Source organism: Lepisosteus oculatus, chromosome 6, assembly GCF_040954835.1.
Source record: "Lepisosteus oculatus isolate fLepOcu1 chromosome 6, fLepOcu1.hap2, whole genome shotgun sequence".
Classification (NCBI taxonomy): domain Eukaryota; kingdom Metazoa; phylum Chordata; class Actinopteri; order Semionotiformes; family Lepisosteidae; genus Lepisosteus; species Lepisosteus oculatus.
This window is the reverse complement of record NC_090701.1, coordinates 23559500-23580250: the sequence shown is the minus strand read 5'-3', so window position 1 is coordinate 23580250 and position 20751 is coordinate 23559500. Positions and strand designations below refer to the sequence as shown.

Below are 20751 nucleotides of genomic sequence, written 5' to 3'. Positions count from 1 at the left end.
GTTCATTCTCTGGAGAAAGCAAGTTGTGGCAACGAAACAAAGTTAATCAAGAACAGATCTAGAATTCTAGGACACCGTGAGTCACTAAATCTTGTCAAGGTTGACATACCATCATGCTCAATCGTTGTGATTATTATTGCACCGCCACTTCCACTGCATCAGAAACACCAAGTTATACAGTATCAGCCTGGGCATCAGCAGTTCAGCTGTGTGAAGAGCACTAAACATATTTAGGTGAGACAACCACACAGGGTCAGAGTGCTTTCCAATGTTCGGAAATGCAACAGAATGACATGCCGTGAGCAACACGTTTGAAGGTGTGTGTCAAATCCAGGAGTGGAGCCTAGTTCACTTTAGCAGTCATACACTGATTGAGTACAACAGGCTAAAGCAGACAGAACCAGAGTGTTTTTATAAACAACAGAATTCCACTTGTAGCGACTGATAGCAACTTAACAGCACAGGATTACATTGACTGAGTTCTGGGAGTACACTTGCTGTCATTCTTGGTGCCAGATACTGATGTGAAATCTTGTCCAGAAGGACAACAAAATCAAAACTAATAAACAAAATATTAAAAATGTCAGTCCCCTCATTCACAATCATTTCTTTCATGTGGGCAAACTGTTATGTGTTTAGTTTACCCAAAGGGTAGTTTAAGTATGATACAATCTACCGAGTCATGTTGTTAAAGCCAATATCTGCTTATTTAAAAAAATAACTACTAAATTATAAAACTAACAGGCTAAATTGGCGGAATGATACAATATTTATCACGTTCTTGTGTTTGCTATGTTCTGTTTCTCTTTTATTATTTGACAGGTTAATTACATATTTTACTCAAAATGCCTTTTAAAAAGTCATCTACAGAAGAAGGGCACTGCTCAAAGCTAAAACTGAATAAATCAAGTAACGTGTTAATTGCAATTTTATTTTCAATTTTGTTATTACTGAATAAACGACAATCAAAGTTGACATAAATATTAATGGCTTTCCATTTAAGTCTTCCATTTTATTTTAATCTTTATGGTAATGTGTGAGGCAGGATCTTCCCGGGAACATAGACTTTACATTTAAATACATAGTGCGCTACTATAGTATATTCAATTTTCAGTCTTCATATCAAGTGTGTGCTCAGATTGTCTGCCATAAATTTCTAGTTCCTCAAAGACTGAAGCTTTAATTCAGCAGGAAAACAAATACATATTCTGCAAGCACTGCAAATATTTAAATTTTGCAAAATTGCAAATAATATTCCAAAATTAAAGGACAGTGCTTTAGTAAATTATAGTAAAGAAATTAATGAACAAAAATAAACTCATTTTGTATTCCTCAAACCAACAAGGTTGGTAAAAAAAACAATACCAAAATTCACTTAGGAAAATATCTCACTATAATACATAAGCAAGAGTAAGTATGAAAATATTTATGTTACAGAGCCTATATGAAATTGAGCACAAACCAAGGGCATTAAATCATTTATCTTCACCCTCCAACAGAAAACAAAAAACAGTTAGAGATTATGAATTACATAGTGAACCGTAATTGATGACCTTCAAACTGGAATGCCCATATAAAGTGCTTTAAATTGAATCTTATTTAAAATGTAAAATACATACAAACATATTTGCTCAGCTTCATTTGTATTTAGTGGAAAACAAATGAAAAACTTTGTACCATTATATCAAAGCTTCGTTTCATGTCCCCTCTGCCACAGTTGGCATCCCTCCCCCAGGGGGCGCTCTCTACCCTTAGGCTCCACTAATTCTAATTTAAGCCCTGATTGCTTTCCCTTTGTGTGTAATCAATGTTTTATTTTATACGCCTAGTGATTCCAATGCTGTAGGCTCAGCTTTGGAACATGGACGTCTGAAGGCCCGCCTAGGACCACACTATGAGCAGATCTGAGGGCATAGGTCTTATCTCCAGACATCCTGACCTCTGAGCCCAGAGCTTGGAGCGCCTTGTCCCATTTCTGTCAGATGCCTCATGTCTCCCTGTGTTTCCCCCTTCATTTTAATCCCTCCTTGTCTTGAATGATTGGCTGGCTCCGGAGTTCTGGACTGTTCCTGGCTACCCCTTGGACCTGAATGGATCTGGATGTTATTGAATCTTTCCCCTTTTCACTATGGCATGGATTATCACAATATCACTATTGTCACAATAAACCCAGTGTGTCTTCCGCAAAGTGCGTCTCCTGAACTTTCCAGATAAAATACCACGCAACAGGGTCATAATTACAAACCCACACGTGAGACCGAGTTCTCCGTTCCCGAAAGCTGAGCCTCCTGTGACACCCTCCCTTACAGTACCTATCAAAAACTACACATCCATGCCTTTGATTTTGATTGTCAGAAGTTTCTTATAAACCTTGGAAACCCATGATTAAATAATGGGTTTGAAAAGTTCCTTTGGCAATTGAGTTAAAGTTAAAAAAGGCTTAGTATGAAATATCATAAATCTCATATATCAAATATCCAAGCTACTTCGAAATTAATAGTGATGCTTGGCCTGCATTATTTCGGTGCCTGCACTGACACATACACAAACCACTGTTCCTTTATGGTAGACAAAAGCATAGTATACAGTATAAAGAACAGTGCACAACATAACAGAGCATTCTATGAAAAAATACTCTGTACTGCAAGACATCAAATATGCTATGTTGGAATGCAAGCCAAATTTTAATTCAACTGCAGAAAGACTGCAGTAAAGCAAATATTTCATTTTTAATAGAAATGTTATTGAAATGTCTTAAAAATGATTAAGATCTGAATAGGACATGGTGATATACAGTGCTGAGACTTTTAATGTAGGACATTAAGCTATATATAATAATGAAGCATTTTAAAACCCTCAGATAAATCATGGCTCTCTAGGATTTAATATATTGGAATTAAGATTAGCTACATAGAAAAAAATGGCATTTCAGAGCTTTCTTATTCACAGAGGTGACAGACATTTTTATTATTTTTGGAACAATTGAATATATCAAGGCATGTCATCGTAATACAGCTATGCTAAGAGCTACAGTGTGATGTTAGCATTATTCTTTTATCGTGTTTATCAATTTATTCTTTGTAAGGATAAGATACTATACATAAAACCTTTTCAGAATAAAGCAGAATATCTTTGACAAAAATATTATACAAATTGTTATTCAAAAGGCTGACAAGTTTTTCAAATCTAACCACTACCACAGAGGTTCTCAATCCTGCTCCTAAATGCTCACATAGCCCCTAAATGCCCTGTTGGTTGGATTTGATTTAAACCAAAAAAAAATGAAATATTTTAAAATTGAACCCATTTGACCTTTCTATTTTCCAATTAATCCCTTAACTTACCCAATGTTCAAATAAAACATATTGTGTCTGATATTTTTCAACTCTGTAACATGTTAGGGGTTGCTTTTTAAATATTGCATTTCTTAAGTTACATAAAATTCCAAACTTTTCAGTAGAAACAACTGCAAATGCTCTGATAAACTAAATTTCTGGTTCAATTAAATAATTATACACAACTGGAATGCAATACAGCAGGTGTGTGTCCATCTTTGATATGAGCCCTTGCTTTATTTTACCGTAGCAGGCCATCTTTTGAAGAGGCTGAGGTTATAAACAATCTGCCACAAGAGGCCACTACATATCTTCTAATTAATAATAATAATTGCTCACACTTATATAGTGCTTTTCTGGACACTCCACTCAAAGCGCTTTACAAGTAATGGGGACTCCCCTCCATCACCACCAATGTGCAGCCCCACCTGGATGATGCGACAGCAGCCAAAGTGCGCCAGAACGCTCACCACACATCAGCTATCAGTGGGAGGAGAGCAGAGTAATGAAGCAATTCATAGATGGGGATTATTAGAAGGCTATGATTGGTAAGGGCCAATGGGAAATTTGGCCAGGATGTCAGGGTTACACCCCTACTCTTTTCGAGAAACACGCTAGGATTTTTAATGGCTACAGAGAGTCAGGACTTCAGTTTTCCAAAGGATGGCACCTTTTTTTTCTACAGTATAGTGTCCCTGTCACTATACTGGGGCATTAGGACCCACACAGACCACAGGATGAGCGCCCCCTGCTGGCCCCACTAACACCTCTTCCAGCAGCAACCTTAGTTTTTCCCAGGAGGTCTCCTATCGAGGTACTGACCAGGCTCACACCTGCTTAGCTTCAATGGGTTGCCAGTTGTGAGTTTCAGGGTGATATGGCTGCTGGTAATTACTTGTAAATACCCACACTGTGGTGACTGAATAAACTCACATTCATACATGTCAGATATAATAAGACTTTTTGTTTGGTATTGAAAGGTATTGAAAGAGAGTGCACCATGCTAATGGTAGTTTTTGTATTGCCGATTTACTATACCTGAAAGTGTTGAGCAATAGAACCTGGACTTTAGTTCTGACCATTTTGAGTTTTTGTGATGACCTTTGGGACTGCCTCAGTGAAGGGTAGGGTCTGTCACAAATTGGTACTGAAACCCAGCAGTACCTTGAAAAATACTGCTTCCCTCTTTTTGAGTACTACACAATGGTCATAGTTGGGGCCATCTCAGGCAATGCGCTTAACTAAGGAGGCAGAGGTGTGAGTTTACCATTTGTGGGATTATGACTGAAAGTCATTGTTAGAATTTCTGCTAAAATACATACAGAGAGCTGAACCAACTCCAAAGACTGGGAAAGGTAATGGGATGACATAAGTAGTGTGCTCTGCAGTTGACTGGACTTTTACCTGAGACACCAGGTGATGGAGTTCCCTAAAGGAGATCTACATTTCTGTGGCAGCTGTGAGTAGTCTGGGGATAACCGTCATTGTTGCCACAACCACTGAACCCTGAAATGCATGTCTTGCAGCGCAGGGAAGTACAGGGGCAGGATCAGAGTATGCCATGGCTTTCTTAAGGGTGTCTGGGTGGGTGCTGAAAGTTTCTACAAAGGGATGAGATGAAAATCAGCTGTCTGTTCTCCAAGTAACATGAAGTAACATGAAGGAAGTTTGGGAGAAGTACACCCCAACCCCAGTGTGTCCAGAGCTTATGGAACTTGGCCTATGGCAACTCTCTTGCAAGAAGAGCTGAATGGGGAACTTTCCAGGGCTTAATTATGAGGCTGGGCTGAAGGATCTGAGGGCTGAAGGAGAATGCTACTCTGCAAGACACATTTCAGCAGATAATCAAATGGATCAGGAGCCAGCAAGGTAGAATCCTTAAAATTATGAGTGCATGAAACTTTACATGTCAATGGAATGTGGCTCTACAGGCTAGTGAAGAGCCTGGAGTGTAAAACGGCTGCATGTGAGATTTAGATCAGCCAGAGTGAATATAAATACACACTTCAGAAGAAACTGAAAGAGATTAACAATATACAGGAAAAATCCCAGTGAAAGGCTGCCACCTTTTTTTAGCTCTACTGCCAGCTGATGAGTGTGGGGATAGAAATGACCAAAAAGGGATCAAATGTGGAAAATTGTCAGCCTATGGTAAGCAAGGCCCTTTCAGAAAAGAAATAGATGGTAATTTCTACAGAATCACTGTTAGAAACTAGCCAAGCACAGTAGTAACAAATAAAAAAATCTGGTACACTTAAACATTATAGTCCAAATTGATAATGGGAGGAAAAATGACTGCAGACAGCTAAACAATGTGGTTCAGTATGGCTGCTTTCAGTGTGAAAAGTAACCTATTTTCAGACATTAACTGAGTAGTTCAGGCAATTACACAATCAACCATTGTGAGTGATGTAATTAGAGGAGTACAACAAGGATCTGTGCTAGAACCATTGCTCTTCTCAATGTACTGTATACATTATGTACTTACTTGCAGTTAGTTAACTAGTCAAGTTTGCACATGATACCAAACTAGGAGGAAGGAAGAAATTAAATTAAAAAAGGTTAAGTAAAATGTATGACTGGGCAACCATTTGACAGATGACATTTAATGTAGATGAGTGTAGGGGTTTACATACAGTACAAGCAATAACTTGTAAAACCTCCCATTTACTGTACATTTACATGTACATCACAAAATAGACAAAATTTCCATGTTTTCCCAGCACCTTTCTGCGATTCAGAATGAGGCAACAAAGGTTCTGGTGACGTGAAGCTTCCCTATTACATTGTAAATAGGCAGGCTTGTGAATACATCTCTTTTACTACAACATAAATATATAAATATAAATATGATAAATGGAACTAACTTGTTAACTCTGCATGCAGATCACAAAACTTTCTGTGGTGAAATATCTGCTGCACAACCTGTACTTAATTCGCTTGTACATCACATTACATTAATTATTACAGTGACTAGAAAGCAGAAAGGTCTGCACCACATCACAATTCATGGGAACTCTCACTCTAACCCGTGGTAAGACCAGTTGTTTACAATAACATGGCACCTTACAGTAGTTTCACAAATTCACAATTCAAAATTTGTAGATTTTTTCTATACTGTCAATGAATTTATTTTGTTACCTCGATCTTATAACCTGTCTGCGAAATTGGGACTTCAGTTCCCTTTTAAAAAGGCAAATAAAATGCTAGGGTTTATAGTTAATAGCACAGATTTTAAAGCAAGGGTGTCAAGCTCACTCCCTCTGGAATGCTATGCAGTGAGTTAGCACTGCCACGGCAGCTGGCCACAGCTCCACTCACCTGTCAGTCAGTGCCAGTTACCAAGGAACTTATTCTGAGAGGGTAACTATTTCACCTGTGGGCAATTTACAAACACACCCGTCCATACAGTACATACACCAAGTGGTGCAGGATATTTAACTTCAATTTTAAGGTCTGCTCTCAGTATACGTTTTGCTCGGAATCTTGGCATTCTATGCTCAGATTTCTCTTGGACTCCTCAACGTCTGTATTGCCCCAGCACTCTGCCTCTAATTATCAACTCAGCTTGTTTCAGGACCTCAGTTTTAATTCCCTTGGTGCTGCTACAGTGTCTTCCTGGCTCCCGCCCTTGCTAATTCTGAATGTTTAGCCTGCACCATGCTCTGCTTGTACCCCTAGCCTGCCATCCCACCTCACTGCCTGCAGCTTCACTGTTTTATTTCTTGCCCTGCACCTACAGTAGGTTCACTTTATGAATGAAACCGCTGCTTAGTTCAACCTTAAGCCCCGGGTAAGACAAAGGGATGTTAAATTATATAACACACTAAGTAAGGCCTGATTTATATTATGAACAATTTGGGCAAAACATTATAGAAAAGATACTACTGCTCTGGAATCAGTCTGGGGAAGAGCAATCACATATTAAAAAAGGTAATGTCCTACACTGACAGGCTGAAGGAAGTGATCCCTTTAAATGTTGAACAGAGAAGATTATGACTAGGACCAGGGTTTCTAATTGTGTGTTTCTAAAACAAGTGGAGTTAGTGTTAAATTTTAAATTCTCAAAGGCACTGACAAAGAGTAATCAGCATCTTTCTTCAGATTTAAAAGTGAACAAAAGGGTACAAGTGGACGTGCATTTAAAACTGAGTGGACGTGCATTTAAAACTGAGAACTTTATGGATTTTTTTACTCTTCTGGGGTAGAGTATGGAACAAGCTACCCAGCCATATTGTTAAAGTCAATAGCCTAGTCGATTTATTTATTCAAGAAATGATTGTGATGGATCCTTGGAACAATTAAGTACTAAACAGGCTAGATGGGCCAAATGGCCTCCTGTTCATACTTCATACAAAAATGTTTATTATTCTTAAAAAATTGCATCATTTTCTCCCTAAAAGGTAATTGATGTATTCATTGAAGATCTTTTGATAACCTAATGAGAACCTAATGTCATAAGGAAACACTTTGTCACAAAAGTGTTAATAAATAATTGAATACAGGGATTTAGCAAATTACTGAATTCAACAGGTAGAAACCCTTCAAGAGTTACTGTATGTTCTGCATATGGATTACATTATGTTATGAGACTCAAATTATCGAAAGCTTTTTTGTAAAGACTGTAGTTAAAATTTGTTTTTCCTCCAAAAAACATACTGATGCATAGAATTATCTTTCCAGTAATTCTATGAGTGATTAGTAAACTCTATGTTTTTTTTTTGGTTGTTGTGTGCTCTCAGAGCCTGACAGAATCACAATTACTTTGCTAAATGTTAAATTACAACAGTACATTTTGATCTAATAAAGTGTAAACTTTAATCTCAGATATCATAATTTAATGATTCTGTGAGATAGAGATTACAGAGAACTTCAGAAGTACTCGTATCTTTTATCACTGCCAGCGGTGGATTTGCATAAAATTACTTCAGGCCTGGTATATAATTAGGATATTTAGTGAAGGCACTACACCACCTCAAATCAAAGGTGACTGACTTTATTCTTAGAGAACAGTTAAATACCTGTGAATTTTATCATAGTCTGGATGCAACAACCTTCAGTGCAACCAGACTGTTAATATGTTGACTGTGTATGCATTCATGACAGAATAAAAAATATGCAACAGCACACAGCTATGCTACTAGGATACATATAGTAGAACTGTAAAATTCCCAACTTCACCGGAATGTACAGTAGCTGAGACCCCCAAAGTACAAAAAAAATAATAATTCTGTGGAATTACTTTGATATCAAACTCCAAGTACATTCACACTTTGTATTGCATCTACAGTATCTTTAACATAACACATAATGGGAATGTACACACGTTTTAACCTCCTGACATTTTAAATAACATCCCAGTATACTGAAAGTTCTGTGTATAACATGCATCCTGTGTACAGCAAAGGTGAAAGAGAAAATTACTGTATAGCATTCTACAGTTATTAACAATATGAAGTATACAATTAGTGTCATCACAGAGATGACTAAGAGAATTTTCATCTGTTATATCTGCGGTGTATATTCCACCCCAATTGAATTAGATGTTCATTTGATGTGAACCACTACAAAACTGAATAACCTGATGCTTTATCTATTGTTGCGGGGACTTTAATCAGGCCATCCTTAGTAAATTTCTTCGAAAATATTACCAACACGTCTACGGCCCATCTAGGGCTGTGAATACTCTTGATCACTATACGACTATAAAAGACACCTACCTTTCCATGCCTAGACTGCACTGACAGTCTGATCAATTGGAGCTACAAAGAAGGCGCAACAATGCCTTTACTTACTATGACAGTTGAAAAAAATTGGTCTTTCTTCAAATATTTTTAATACATATTACATGTGCCCTATTGAAAGTGTGCTCACATGTGGTTTGGCAGCAGCTCGATGTCTAACTGAAAAGGCTTTACAGGATGGGCCCAGTCCATTACAGCTCCCCTCTACTGTGGACATTTTAACAACCTGCTGTCTCAGGAAGACTGGGGGTATTGCTAAGGATAACAATCATCCTAGTTTCTTACTTTTCTCTCCTCTGCCCTCTGGAAAGCATTATGGAAGCATAAAGGCACATACCTCCAGATTCAGAGACAGCTGTCAGATTATCGAATCCTGCCACTACCACTGACTCACACTGATGTGTTTTTTGCAAAGTGCTTGTGCTGACTTTTATTTAAGTTGTGTGTTATTTAACTTTGTTGTTGAACATAGTTATATGCCATATGTTATATAAACATAAAATACATAGTCTAGCGATGGTTTTAAAATTTAACATGGCTGTACAATTTTTCGGAAAAGGGGATTACTGTACATGCCATGAATGGAGCCTGGATCCCACCTCAATCTTAATGTGTCTGGTTTCATGGAAATTCTCAGAAAACAAGGAATTTCATGGAGCGACTATTAACTAATCAAAACCACAGAATTTGTTAATATTGCAATTTGCCATCATATTATGTTGAGTTACAGTTTGCACCTCTCCAAACATTTTAATATAATTTTAATGATTGCTTGCAAAACAGTGGTCCAAGTAATTGCATCTACAGTAGATGAAGGCAGTCTGCAAGAACAGCTGTAATAGTTGATCTATGGATACTGTATATCTGGATATAACATCATGGAATTCTTTAACTTTTCACTTACTCGTTTTGACATTACTGTGCTTGATCTATATGATACTGTATGTGATAAATGGTAACGATGTGTGAATGCGAGGAAATCAATTTGTTTGTCCATGTATTTGACTAACGCACCAAAATAAAAACTACAAGCTGCGCTTGGTGATGGATACACGTCCTATTCCATTTTAAAGAGACCCATTAAAAATAAAAAAATTAAATTATTAAGAAAATCTAAAATTAATAAATGCCACTCCCAAAATCTAAAATTTATTTTTGTCCTTGTCCTTTTATGTCAGTGCTAATAGCCAAAATATGTAATAAGGCCTGGGCTTGACCTACAGAACAGTAGTGTGTGAAACACTACATAATAATTTCTGTAATTCAGAAAACAAAGCATCACCATTTCCACTAGGGACATACATTATCATATATTATACTAAGAACATGTTTTATTGAAATTAATCAAATATCTATAATGCATTGCATGGAATGAACTGGATTTAAAAAGCCTGCAGATTGTCGTAATATGGGGCACAGCACACACGCACTCATACCGAGGAGTAAGGAGGTGGGATATGACATGTCCGTGTTTGAAAAGCTTCTGTTTTAAATGTAAACATATTATGTACTTGATTATGATTGGTTATTTTTAGCTGGGCTTCCATTAAGAATAATTCACAGCAGCAACAGAAAGAGCCACTACAGGGAATTATTTGCTCACATTTAAACGAGCTGATTAAAAATATGTTGTGTTACACATTGAGGGAGCCCCCTGGCGGCCTTGGAGCCCTAGGCAGTCGCCTAGTTCACCTACGTCCAGGGCCGGCTCTGAAAACATCCATCTTTAGAAATACAGTTAGAAAATTTACTTTCTAAATCCATCATGCAATAACGCACATATTCATACCAGCGCCAATTTGTCTAGAAACCAATTAACCTAACAATATGTCTTTGGACTGTGGAAGGAAACCGGAGCACCCAGAGGAGACCCATGTGAACATGGGGAGAACATACATCATCTAAGTATGAAAACATCATCTAAGTATGAAAAGACAGTACCTGATTAACACCAGGTTTTAATAGAACTAATTTTGGGTATCAACAGCAGAGAAATGATAACTGTGAAGAATCTGATTCAAAGGTACAGTAACATAGATTCAGTACAAATATAAATTTGAACAGAGCTCTGCAGGATGTCAGAAGTGACCAATTTATAGAGGACAAATTAACACATTTTCTATGCCTGTATGATTTGTACACCTGCCTTGTGTACAATATCTCCATTGTCACACTCATATTTATCTAATAAATTATGTAATGGAAGCAAATTGATCTTTCATGACATTTTAAATTGTTTAACATCATGGCTTAGTATCCCCTGCTTTGTAAGGTAGATAAGGTCAGGGGAATGGTGAAGGCCATTTCAAATCACATTCTGCATTAAAAACACTTTTATAATTCATCCATCACAGCAAGAAGATTAAAAAAGAACAAGCATACTAGTGTTTTTTGCTTGTGTTTCAGCTCATTTGTCTTCTTCTGAGTGTGTGAGAAGGGGATGGGGATATAGATCTCAAACCTCAAACTGACTGGAGATGCCATATCCCCTCTAACCTTGTAGCATGTTTCCTTGGTGAGATTAAACGTGGGAGAATAAAGATACGTGTATCTGCTTTGTATTCTCAGCACAATCATTAATATAAAAGGCATGTTAAAACAAGAGAAAGAATCCCTACCTTTACAAGGAGACTGATAATGCCAGTAGCTTTTGTGGACATGTAATACCAGAAGGTCAGTTTGCATGTCGCACTGGATTCTTTCCACACAGAGCTTTTCATGTGGGCCTTGTCACCTTTTAACCCTTCAGGAGTGGCTTCAAGATAGATAAAGTGACCTGGAGAAGAACATCAATATCAGGTTGCTTCCTTATTATTACTCTCCTCTTGGGCTGGTGGCTGGTATCAGTTTACTTGTGGAATGCTAAGAACATACAGTATACAGTATGTGGAGTTGGGGGACTATAGAAATCAAGAATCACCTTCAATATTAAAATTCAAAATATAAAATATACAGTAAATGACTGCATTAATTTATTAATTGAGTTGACTCATGAATCCTTACTTTCTGGCACTGTTTAACTTGAATGCCTCCGCAACACCTTTCACCCGCCTTTTAAATTGTACTATTTTATTATTTTGTCTGTAAATCCCTAAAATAAAAAATAAGTGATTGCTTTATGTTTCCTTATCTTGGTTTTGGATTAATTGTAAACTGACCAGTAATTTATGACCTACTGTATACTCTTAAAGAAGTTTCTTTCCTCTTCCTACTTGGTGTTTGCTAACCACTACTAAGTTTATAATCTGACATTGATTAATTGCAGTTTTCCTGGACTAGGAACTAGGTCTGAAGAGACTAGGTTTCATCCACCTACTTACATTGTCACATATGCTTTTGAGTCATCACATTAGACTTGCTCTTTTTTAAGGATACCTTTTAAGGCATTGGTATCTAATTATAAGAAACGAAGTGCAAGAAGATCACTACTCAGTACCATTTTCATTTCCCAGTGTATGATCGTTAGGTGGCCTGAAGCTCTGGGATGAGCCCATTCCCAGAATCCAGTCAAAGTTATCAGCCAGTGAGTTTTTCCACCCACAGCGGCCACTCTCAAAACTGCAGGACGTTCCACATCCCTCCTCATCTGTATTGTCTTCACAGTCATTCACAAAGTCACAGCTCCGCACTGGTTGGTAACACTTCCCATTTTTGCATTCCAAGTAGCCTTGTGGGCAGGAGCCTAGGTAAAGGTAAAGGAGAGTAAAGTAAGTGTTACAGAAACACATTCTCCACAAGTTCAGGGGCCTGGCATTGAATGGGGCTTTGACAATAGTGTTTAACAGCTCAGAGAAAACGTTATTCACAGAATGGCTTTGCATTTATTGGCATTTACTTTGCCCTCTAAGGGGCTGAGGGTACCCATACCATGCATGTAAAATGCACACCACATCATAACAGAGCCCCCAGAAAACTTCACTGTGGGAAACAAACACTTGAGCCTGAAGACGTCTTTTGGCTTGCATCAGACTTGCACGTGTCCTCTTTTGAAGGGGTGAAGGATGACTCATCTGACCATATGACTTTTTTGTACTGTTCAGTAGAACTCCACCTTTACTTCTTTATCTCGCAAAAGTAAAAGTAAAATTTTTAGGTGTAATAAAGGTTTTATGCACCGCAACCTGACCACAGTATCCCTCTCCGTGAAGTTTTTGGCAGACTGAAATTGCTAAAACTGCATTTGCAGTCAACTGTTTTAAAATAGTTTGTCTGTTTTGCCTTGCATTTTTAACCAATGCATGGACATCACAGATGAGGAGTATGTGCTTTCACAGCCTCCCCTAGCTGATGATGTCTTTCCCTCTGACTTCCATGCCAACATCACATTAACCAATGTTCCTTATGAAACATCAACAATGTGAGAAAGTCTTTAATGAATCTCCTGCCAAACATGCCCCAACAATCACTTTTTTCTAAAAAAAATATTTTTTCCCTCCACAAATAATGTCAAAACATGCTGTAATATATAAAATATTACTGGGGTCTATCTACAATGCTGACTGTCAGCATTACATTAATATTTTTTTAGCTGAGTTCATTATACTGTATGTAATTCTCAAGGTAAATGTATTAGAAATGGTTGTGAAGAGGAGTTTCCTTGCTGTTTCCTCAAATAAATATACATTATGTACTGTATATGCTCTTTATAACTTAGTACTCAACTTGCAGTTCTTTGAAATTTCTCCATTCCAGAATCATCATTTCAATATCTTGTACACAATTACATAAAAGTTTGTAAGCAAAGATACATTATTCTCTCATGGAAAGGGTTAAAAATAAAATCTTAACACAGAGGTCAGACTGGGGTCAGATATTTAAGTTTAAAATACCAAGACACAATTATTACTGAAGTTCCAATAAATGCATTTTCTTGATTAAAGCTTCCTGCATCAGAGTTTCATGGAACAACCTGTAAACACAATTCTGCACTTTACAGCAAATTCAACAAAACTGTAAAAGTAAAGTGAAAAACTGGCTTAATTTGGACTTTAGCACTTTCAAAAAATTGCGGGATGGTTTTTGTGGCCATATAATACACAATAATACATATATGTAAAAAGAATGTAAAATAATAATAAAAAATGTATTATATAATAATATATATATATGTACATATAATAATAGATATAAGACAATTCTAACTATGCACATGTATAAATGTCCTACATTGGCAGCTGCTCACATGACAGATCACAAAGGCCACTGGACAATTGCCTTGCAGAGCCCTTCCTCTTTTCATATCATTAAACATGAATAGTTTAGCTTTTCTTATATTTTTGATTATTCTCTTGTTTGTGTTAAACATTCCTACATCTATAATATTCTCTGCTCTCTTAGCTAGCTATCTTTTTTTCTGTCATTTTAAACTTGCAGATAATTTATTATTCTGCCCTTCGAGTAAGACTGTTATACTTTCAAACCTTGCAGCTTATGGTTATATTGTATTTTTGAAAGCTAAAAGTTCAACATTCACAACAAAAGGCTTATGAATTTTCATCAATGAGGTCCAGAAACGGATTTCATATACAAAGCCCTTTGTATATTTGTATATTTACAGCTTATTAAAATAACCTGCACTGACAAAAGCAGTCCTTCCACTATGCATCTCAAATGTTTTTAAGAACCTTTAAGAAGGTTGGCAGTTGTTTTAAAAGATGAGAATGCTTATCTGAAGACAGCAGGTGGCTATGATGTATAAATGAAGTAAAATATGTCCTACTATTTATTTTTAATTTTATCCCTGTGTATTCCTGTGTAGGAACAAATATATTTTAAGGACAGCACTGCAAGAAATTAAGAATGAAATTCAGTGATTAATCACAAACCCAAAGTAAAATGTATGAGAAGGTAAGGTCAAAGCATTTTTATTAACAGGCAGTGATAGATTAATGCTAGCTTGTAAGTGACATTTTAATTTCATTTTGATTTAAAACTAAACTCATAAACCATACATACCAAATACTGTAAATATCATCAGCAAAATATGATCCATAAAAATAAAAATCGTAAAACTTTACTGTTCTTCCTGTTCTTTTTATAACATGTACAGGAATCTTTCATTTAAGAAAAAATAATCACATTTACTGTATACTCAATTGTTTGGGATTATTAGGATATTTAAGGCTCAAGAACATTTTTATAGGAGACACAGGTCCCCATGTTTAAAAGAGAGTTGAATTATTTTTTTAAGCCATTGTGACTAACGAAAAATCATATTTTTTCCTTAGAAAAGATTTCATTGAGGAACATTGATTATACAGGGCTTTGAAGTTCATTATAAAACAAGTAACATTGTCACCCCATAAGGTGGGTTTACTTGATATGCTGCAATTAGTCAACATGGATCTTTTAACAAACAGTACTAAAAGTATGGAAGAACATTCCTTGCAGATGTGTTGTTACCTTGATCACCCATAAATTCGGACTAAGAAAAGAGAATGCACCATTTTTTACCTCTCTGCATTGAATAACTTATCTCTGTCTTCAAAATAAGTCCCACAATGTTATTTATAAACCATCTTTTTTCTAATTCTACTACCAAGGACGAAGCTCCACAGTTGAGCAGCTCTCACGTGTTAAGAATATGAATGAAAGACCAACAGTATAAAGGCCTCAGCAATGTTGATACATGTCCTTGCATACGTTTTGTGGATCAAGTCTGCAGTTTCCATCATCCCCAGGACTTAATATGTGTTACACAGGCAGATTTGTATTTTATTCTTTCAAAAATTGTGCTGTTAGTACACTGTGATGTGTGAAGAGAAAACTTCAATGTACAGTATTGGCAGGCTCATTTTCACCACTGCATCTTCACTTGTGGAGAACTTAGATGAGCGGCTTGAAATGGAGAACTGGAAGTTATTGGCACACACTACCTGAATTGTTGCAGATGCTGGCACTGAGAAAATGTATTTTTCAGACATTCTTGCTGACACACTTAATGCTTACATACACTTACAGCTAATGGAGTGGGGATCATTGACAGATAAACCTGGAGTTAATTCTTTGCTGCCGTGTTACAGCCTGACAAGAGTTTCACTTTTCTTGTTAATTACTGGCATAACAAATGTAGCACTGATGTTGGGATCTTTCATCCCCAAATGTATCACAAAAAACAAAGATATATGCTAATTCTTACACCAAAACTGTCTGTCACCCCCAGGCAAAACAGCCTTTATGATTTATTTCAAAAGCTTTAGAGAAATAAAACACAGGAGCCTCTGTATGACAGTCCAGGATATTTTGGTTTTGGTTTATTATCATCACTTGCTGCACTATTAATTTCCCTGTTGTTTTTTTTATTTTAAGATTAGGTTTTAACAATCAACCTTTTATTGCTGACATTAATATTCCTATGCACATAAAGGTCAATAAATTCCAAAACCTTTATTACAGTGTTCTCCAACTGAATATTTAACTATACTTCAGAAACTATGATCACTGTCATTTGTATCTTAATAATACCTTTAAAGGAGCCAGCGTGTTAAGTAACTAAGTGTATTACATTGTAAAATATGGACTAAGATACATTTGCCAAAATCAAGAACAGAAATCACACATTTAAAAGAAACAGTGGAATTTTGTTTCTGTTAGGAGGGAAAATACAGAAAAGTTGTACTCAGGTTACAGAGGAAAATAATAAAACAGAAAAAAACAGCAGGTTAACAAAAAGCAGGTTAAATATGAGGTATTCTTTGACATTTTGCTTTAAGATGTTAAAACCGATAAAACACACTACAGCTATTTAATTAAAAAAACCCTTTATGCTTTAGGGACCACCATTCATTGTTACCATCATTGTTTTTTTTCTTCTGCTGCAGTAATTTGCACAAACTTCCACGATGAGCAAAAATGAGATTTGGTGTGTTATCAGAGATGAAACAGGCTATTTGTTTTTCACAGTCAGCAAAACTATATGACAATGACAAAGGTGTTGCTGTACATGGATGAAAAAAGAAAGTATGATCTAAAATTGTTGTGCACAAAATAGAAATACTTCATAAAAAATAGGCTTTAAGGTCATCATGTATCTCATAATTACTGACACAATATTTTTTTACAATGATAATAAAACACTTAAGTTGAAGGTTCTGGCTATTTCCAGTCAATGCACAGTGATACAACAGTACAATAAAAATGAACAGTACAATGAAAAGAGTTCCCAGCCAAGTTTTTTTATGACATAAATGGTGGAACTCAGTATTCTTACAGCAAAACTGAGAATCTCAGACATGGTTTTACCCCATTCTTTATAAAAATATTTTTACTTGATGACTAATATGTTCTTTCCCCCTTACTTTCAAACATGAAACCAATTAAGATGCTTTTTTAAAGCACAGTGCCTCCAAAAGTCTGGATCATTTAATTCAGAGGCAATGCAACAAGGCTAGAGACTAAATGGTTTCCAACCAAGCAAAAATTACCAATCATCATAGCCAGGAGCCACAAACTGTATTTCTGTTTTTTTAAGAGAATTGACAGCTAAAAAAATCTCACAAATCCTCAAAGAGTAACCATAAATCCCAAAGGACAATTGCAGCTATAAAGTCTAGACAGTAAATAAAACCTTTCAATGCATCCTTTTTATGAGAGGAAGGCCGTAAATAAAACAAGAATGTTCAATACTTGGAATGGAACCTGACCTTTCTTTGCACTGGACTCTAAGCAACCCTGCACTAGATACTGTATGTTTTACTACAAGCCTGAAGATTGTCTTTGCCTTGCAGCATCACAATCTTTGTTTTAATAATGAATGTTAAGAATGATTTATTATTCTTTCTTTTATCTCAAATGTGCCTTCAATTTTAATTAGTGGAGCAATTTCTGCATGGGGAAGAAACAGAACAAACAATAAAATGAGGCAAAAGAAAGGAAAAGGGCTGAAATATGAGCCACATTTTGAAGGAAACAGGTGAAGAAAATTGAAACAAATCTAAATACAAAAACTGCAGCCAAATGTTTCTAACCATTGCATTTCATTGTGGTTTTAGAGTCCCTGTGGCACTTTTGCAATGCAACACACATGGTTTTAATTATTTCATAATCATATAACCTGGGGGATGAGTATTTAGTTTTAAGAACTGTTCCTTGTGCAAGAACAGAGGAAGTATTTTAAATATAAAAAATTAAGGGCATTTGAGAATTGTACAAAAAACAATATCATGAATAGTTTTAAAGATATGGTACTGTAAATATGCAATTTCACATCAATGTGAAAGAGTTTCAAACTCAAGAAACAAAATGGTAGATTAAATAAAGTAGTCTATAGTGCACTTCCTTCTGTGTAAAGCCATTTTTTACATTGTGGAGCACCATGCAACACAGGTTATGTTCAGATTTTTGGAATTGTCACACAAATCTACATAATTCTTTACAAACTTTCAAAACACAGCAGAGGGGGATTTTGTCTTCGCTAGTAAGTCCAGAAACAGGAGCATTGTCTAGAACACAGTGTTCACTCGTGAGCCAGCAGCCCCACATAAAATTAAGGTTTTATTAACATGGAGAAAATGACATCCTTTTTACGAACAATAAATATAAAAGTATGCTTACATTTGATATAAAAAAATCGGCACAGAAAATACAGTAATGAAACACAAATGAGACTACTGTAATCTATATTATTGAATATCAGTGGCAAGATTCTATTCAGTGCTACAAATTACTAATGACAATATTTCACTCAGTTAGAGGAGAATGTGATCAGTTTCAAAATCATTGACTGTGATCATTGTAAACATTGTACCGTATCATAAACATTGTACTGTTGTATCACAATATTTCACTGAGTTAGAGGAGAGTGTGGCCAGTTTCAAAATCATTGACTGTGATTTGTCATTTTAATTCTTTACTTTCCTGCATTTCATTAAACACTTATGTGTTAACTGGGCGGGGCGGTGCACTGGCTCTGTGGCTAAGGATCTGCGGCTGTGGCTGGAAGGTTGCCGGTTCATATCCTGAGCTGGCAGAGGAATCCTACTCCGTTGGGCCCGTGGGCAAGGCCCTTAACCCCAACTGCTCCAGGGGTGCCGTATAAATGGCTGACCCTGCACTCTGACCCCAAGCTTCTCTCCCTCTCTGTGTGTCTCACGGAGAGCAAGTTGGGATATGCCAAAAGACAAATTCCCAATACAAGAAATTGTATATGGCCAATAAAGTGATCTTATGTAGACAAACAGACTACTGGAATATCTAACTGGTTTGTATTATATTAAAACAAGTTTAAATTCTTACCAGTTGGAGGAAGAGATGTAGGCTCAGTCGGTCCCACAGATGAAGCCAGAAGGCATTCCCATGTGAAGGTGATGTCATCCAGGGAAATGTCAGCTTTCAGGCCTTTCCCAACCCTCCCCTCAAACATCACCACAAAGTCTTCAGCTGAAGAGAGGGGGATTTCTTTCCTTTGCCAGTAGCGTCCCTGATCCCCAGTTAAGTTCAGCAGCAACAGGTACTTTTCAGACACTGTGATCTGGTACACGTTCAATGAGCCAGTGCCATCTCCAGACATGTGCAGGTAGAAGATTAACTAGAAAAGAAATGAAGATCATTTACCTTCATTTTCTGCAGAATTACTCAGTGAAAAGGAAGCAGAAGATGATCAACATGGTTATAAATCAAAGACATAATGTCACTGTTTTGCTGGAGGTTTTCCAACCTGCTGTGGATAAACACTTTTTGCACTGCATAGCTAAGTAAAATACTGCAGTTCTGAACACAAGTTAAAAGAAAGCCAAAAACTAAAACACCCAAAAATTGTTGTTGTTATTATTATTATTATAGCCATCATCAACATGCTTTGTTATTACTAGACATCGCACCTTTGACATCTTAGAGTGCTTGCATGGTTTTATATTGCTTGCTTAAGATCCTGACTCTGGCTATCTTATGCAGAAATACGGATATATACGTTTTATTCATGATGTCTGGACTATCATAATGCTTTATGTACTGGGTTATCTTATAAGGCTCTTTAGTACTGTATGTCCAGAATTCTGTGACCAAAATGCTGACTGAAACTATCATTATCTATCATCTGATACTGTAGGTTCTATATAAATTGCACTGGCTTCCTGTCATGTTTAGAGTGAACTGTAAAGTTCTCCAAGGCCATGCCGGACGAGCAGGTCAGTCTTGCCCTATAAAAGAAGGTTTTGCAGGAAACAAGTGCTGAAAAAAAGGGTGGCAGAAAGGGAATGAAAAAGGTTCATATCTACCACTGGGAACCACCAGCAAGACAGAAAGAGACATAGAAATGAAACCTACAGTACTCAGGAGGTGAAAGGAAGTAATTGGCGGCTGCAGAGACTTACAGGATGGAGACATAGAGTACTAAGAATAAATCAAAGACCAGGAAAGAAGATCATGAATTTGGAGATTACAACAATGTTTTTTGTGTTGTGTTGAGTTAGGAAGCAGGATAATTGTCCCTGCTCTTGTTTGAAAAGAATAAAAGATGTTTGGACAGGACTCTAAACTATAGTGAGGCTTGTATCTAGTTTCTTTTGTTTAGCTGAAAATTTACCAGTGCTTCTGTATATAATATTTATAATATTGAATAAAAGAACTTCTTATGAACTATTTTATTTCTGTTTCTGTTATTTTTGTGTGCCCAGTTCCCATCAAATTCAGCTCTGGGTATCTCATGTTCTTCCAGGATATCAGCATATACTTTA

At 36.5% G+C, this 20751-nt stretch overlaps 1 protein-coding gene across 1 annotated transcript in view; it reads right to left on the bottom strand.

Annotated features, from left to right (window-relative positions):
- malrd1 (MAM and LDL receptor class A domain containing 1) overlaps window positions 1-20751 on the bottom strand; it is a 175606-nt gene that overhangs the window by 57118 nt on the left and 97737 nt on the right. Inside the window, exons 35-37 of the mRNA XM_069191079.1 lie at window positions 19313-19604; window positions 12516-12761; window positions 11698-11855 (exon numbers count right to left, since the gene is read on the bottom strand). Of these exons, the coding sequence (XP_069047180.1) occupies window positions 11698-11855; window positions 12516-12761; window positions 19313-19604 (696 nt within the window). The remainder of the gene's footprint in view (window positions 1-11697; window positions 11856-12515; window positions 12762-19312; window positions 19605-20751) is intronic.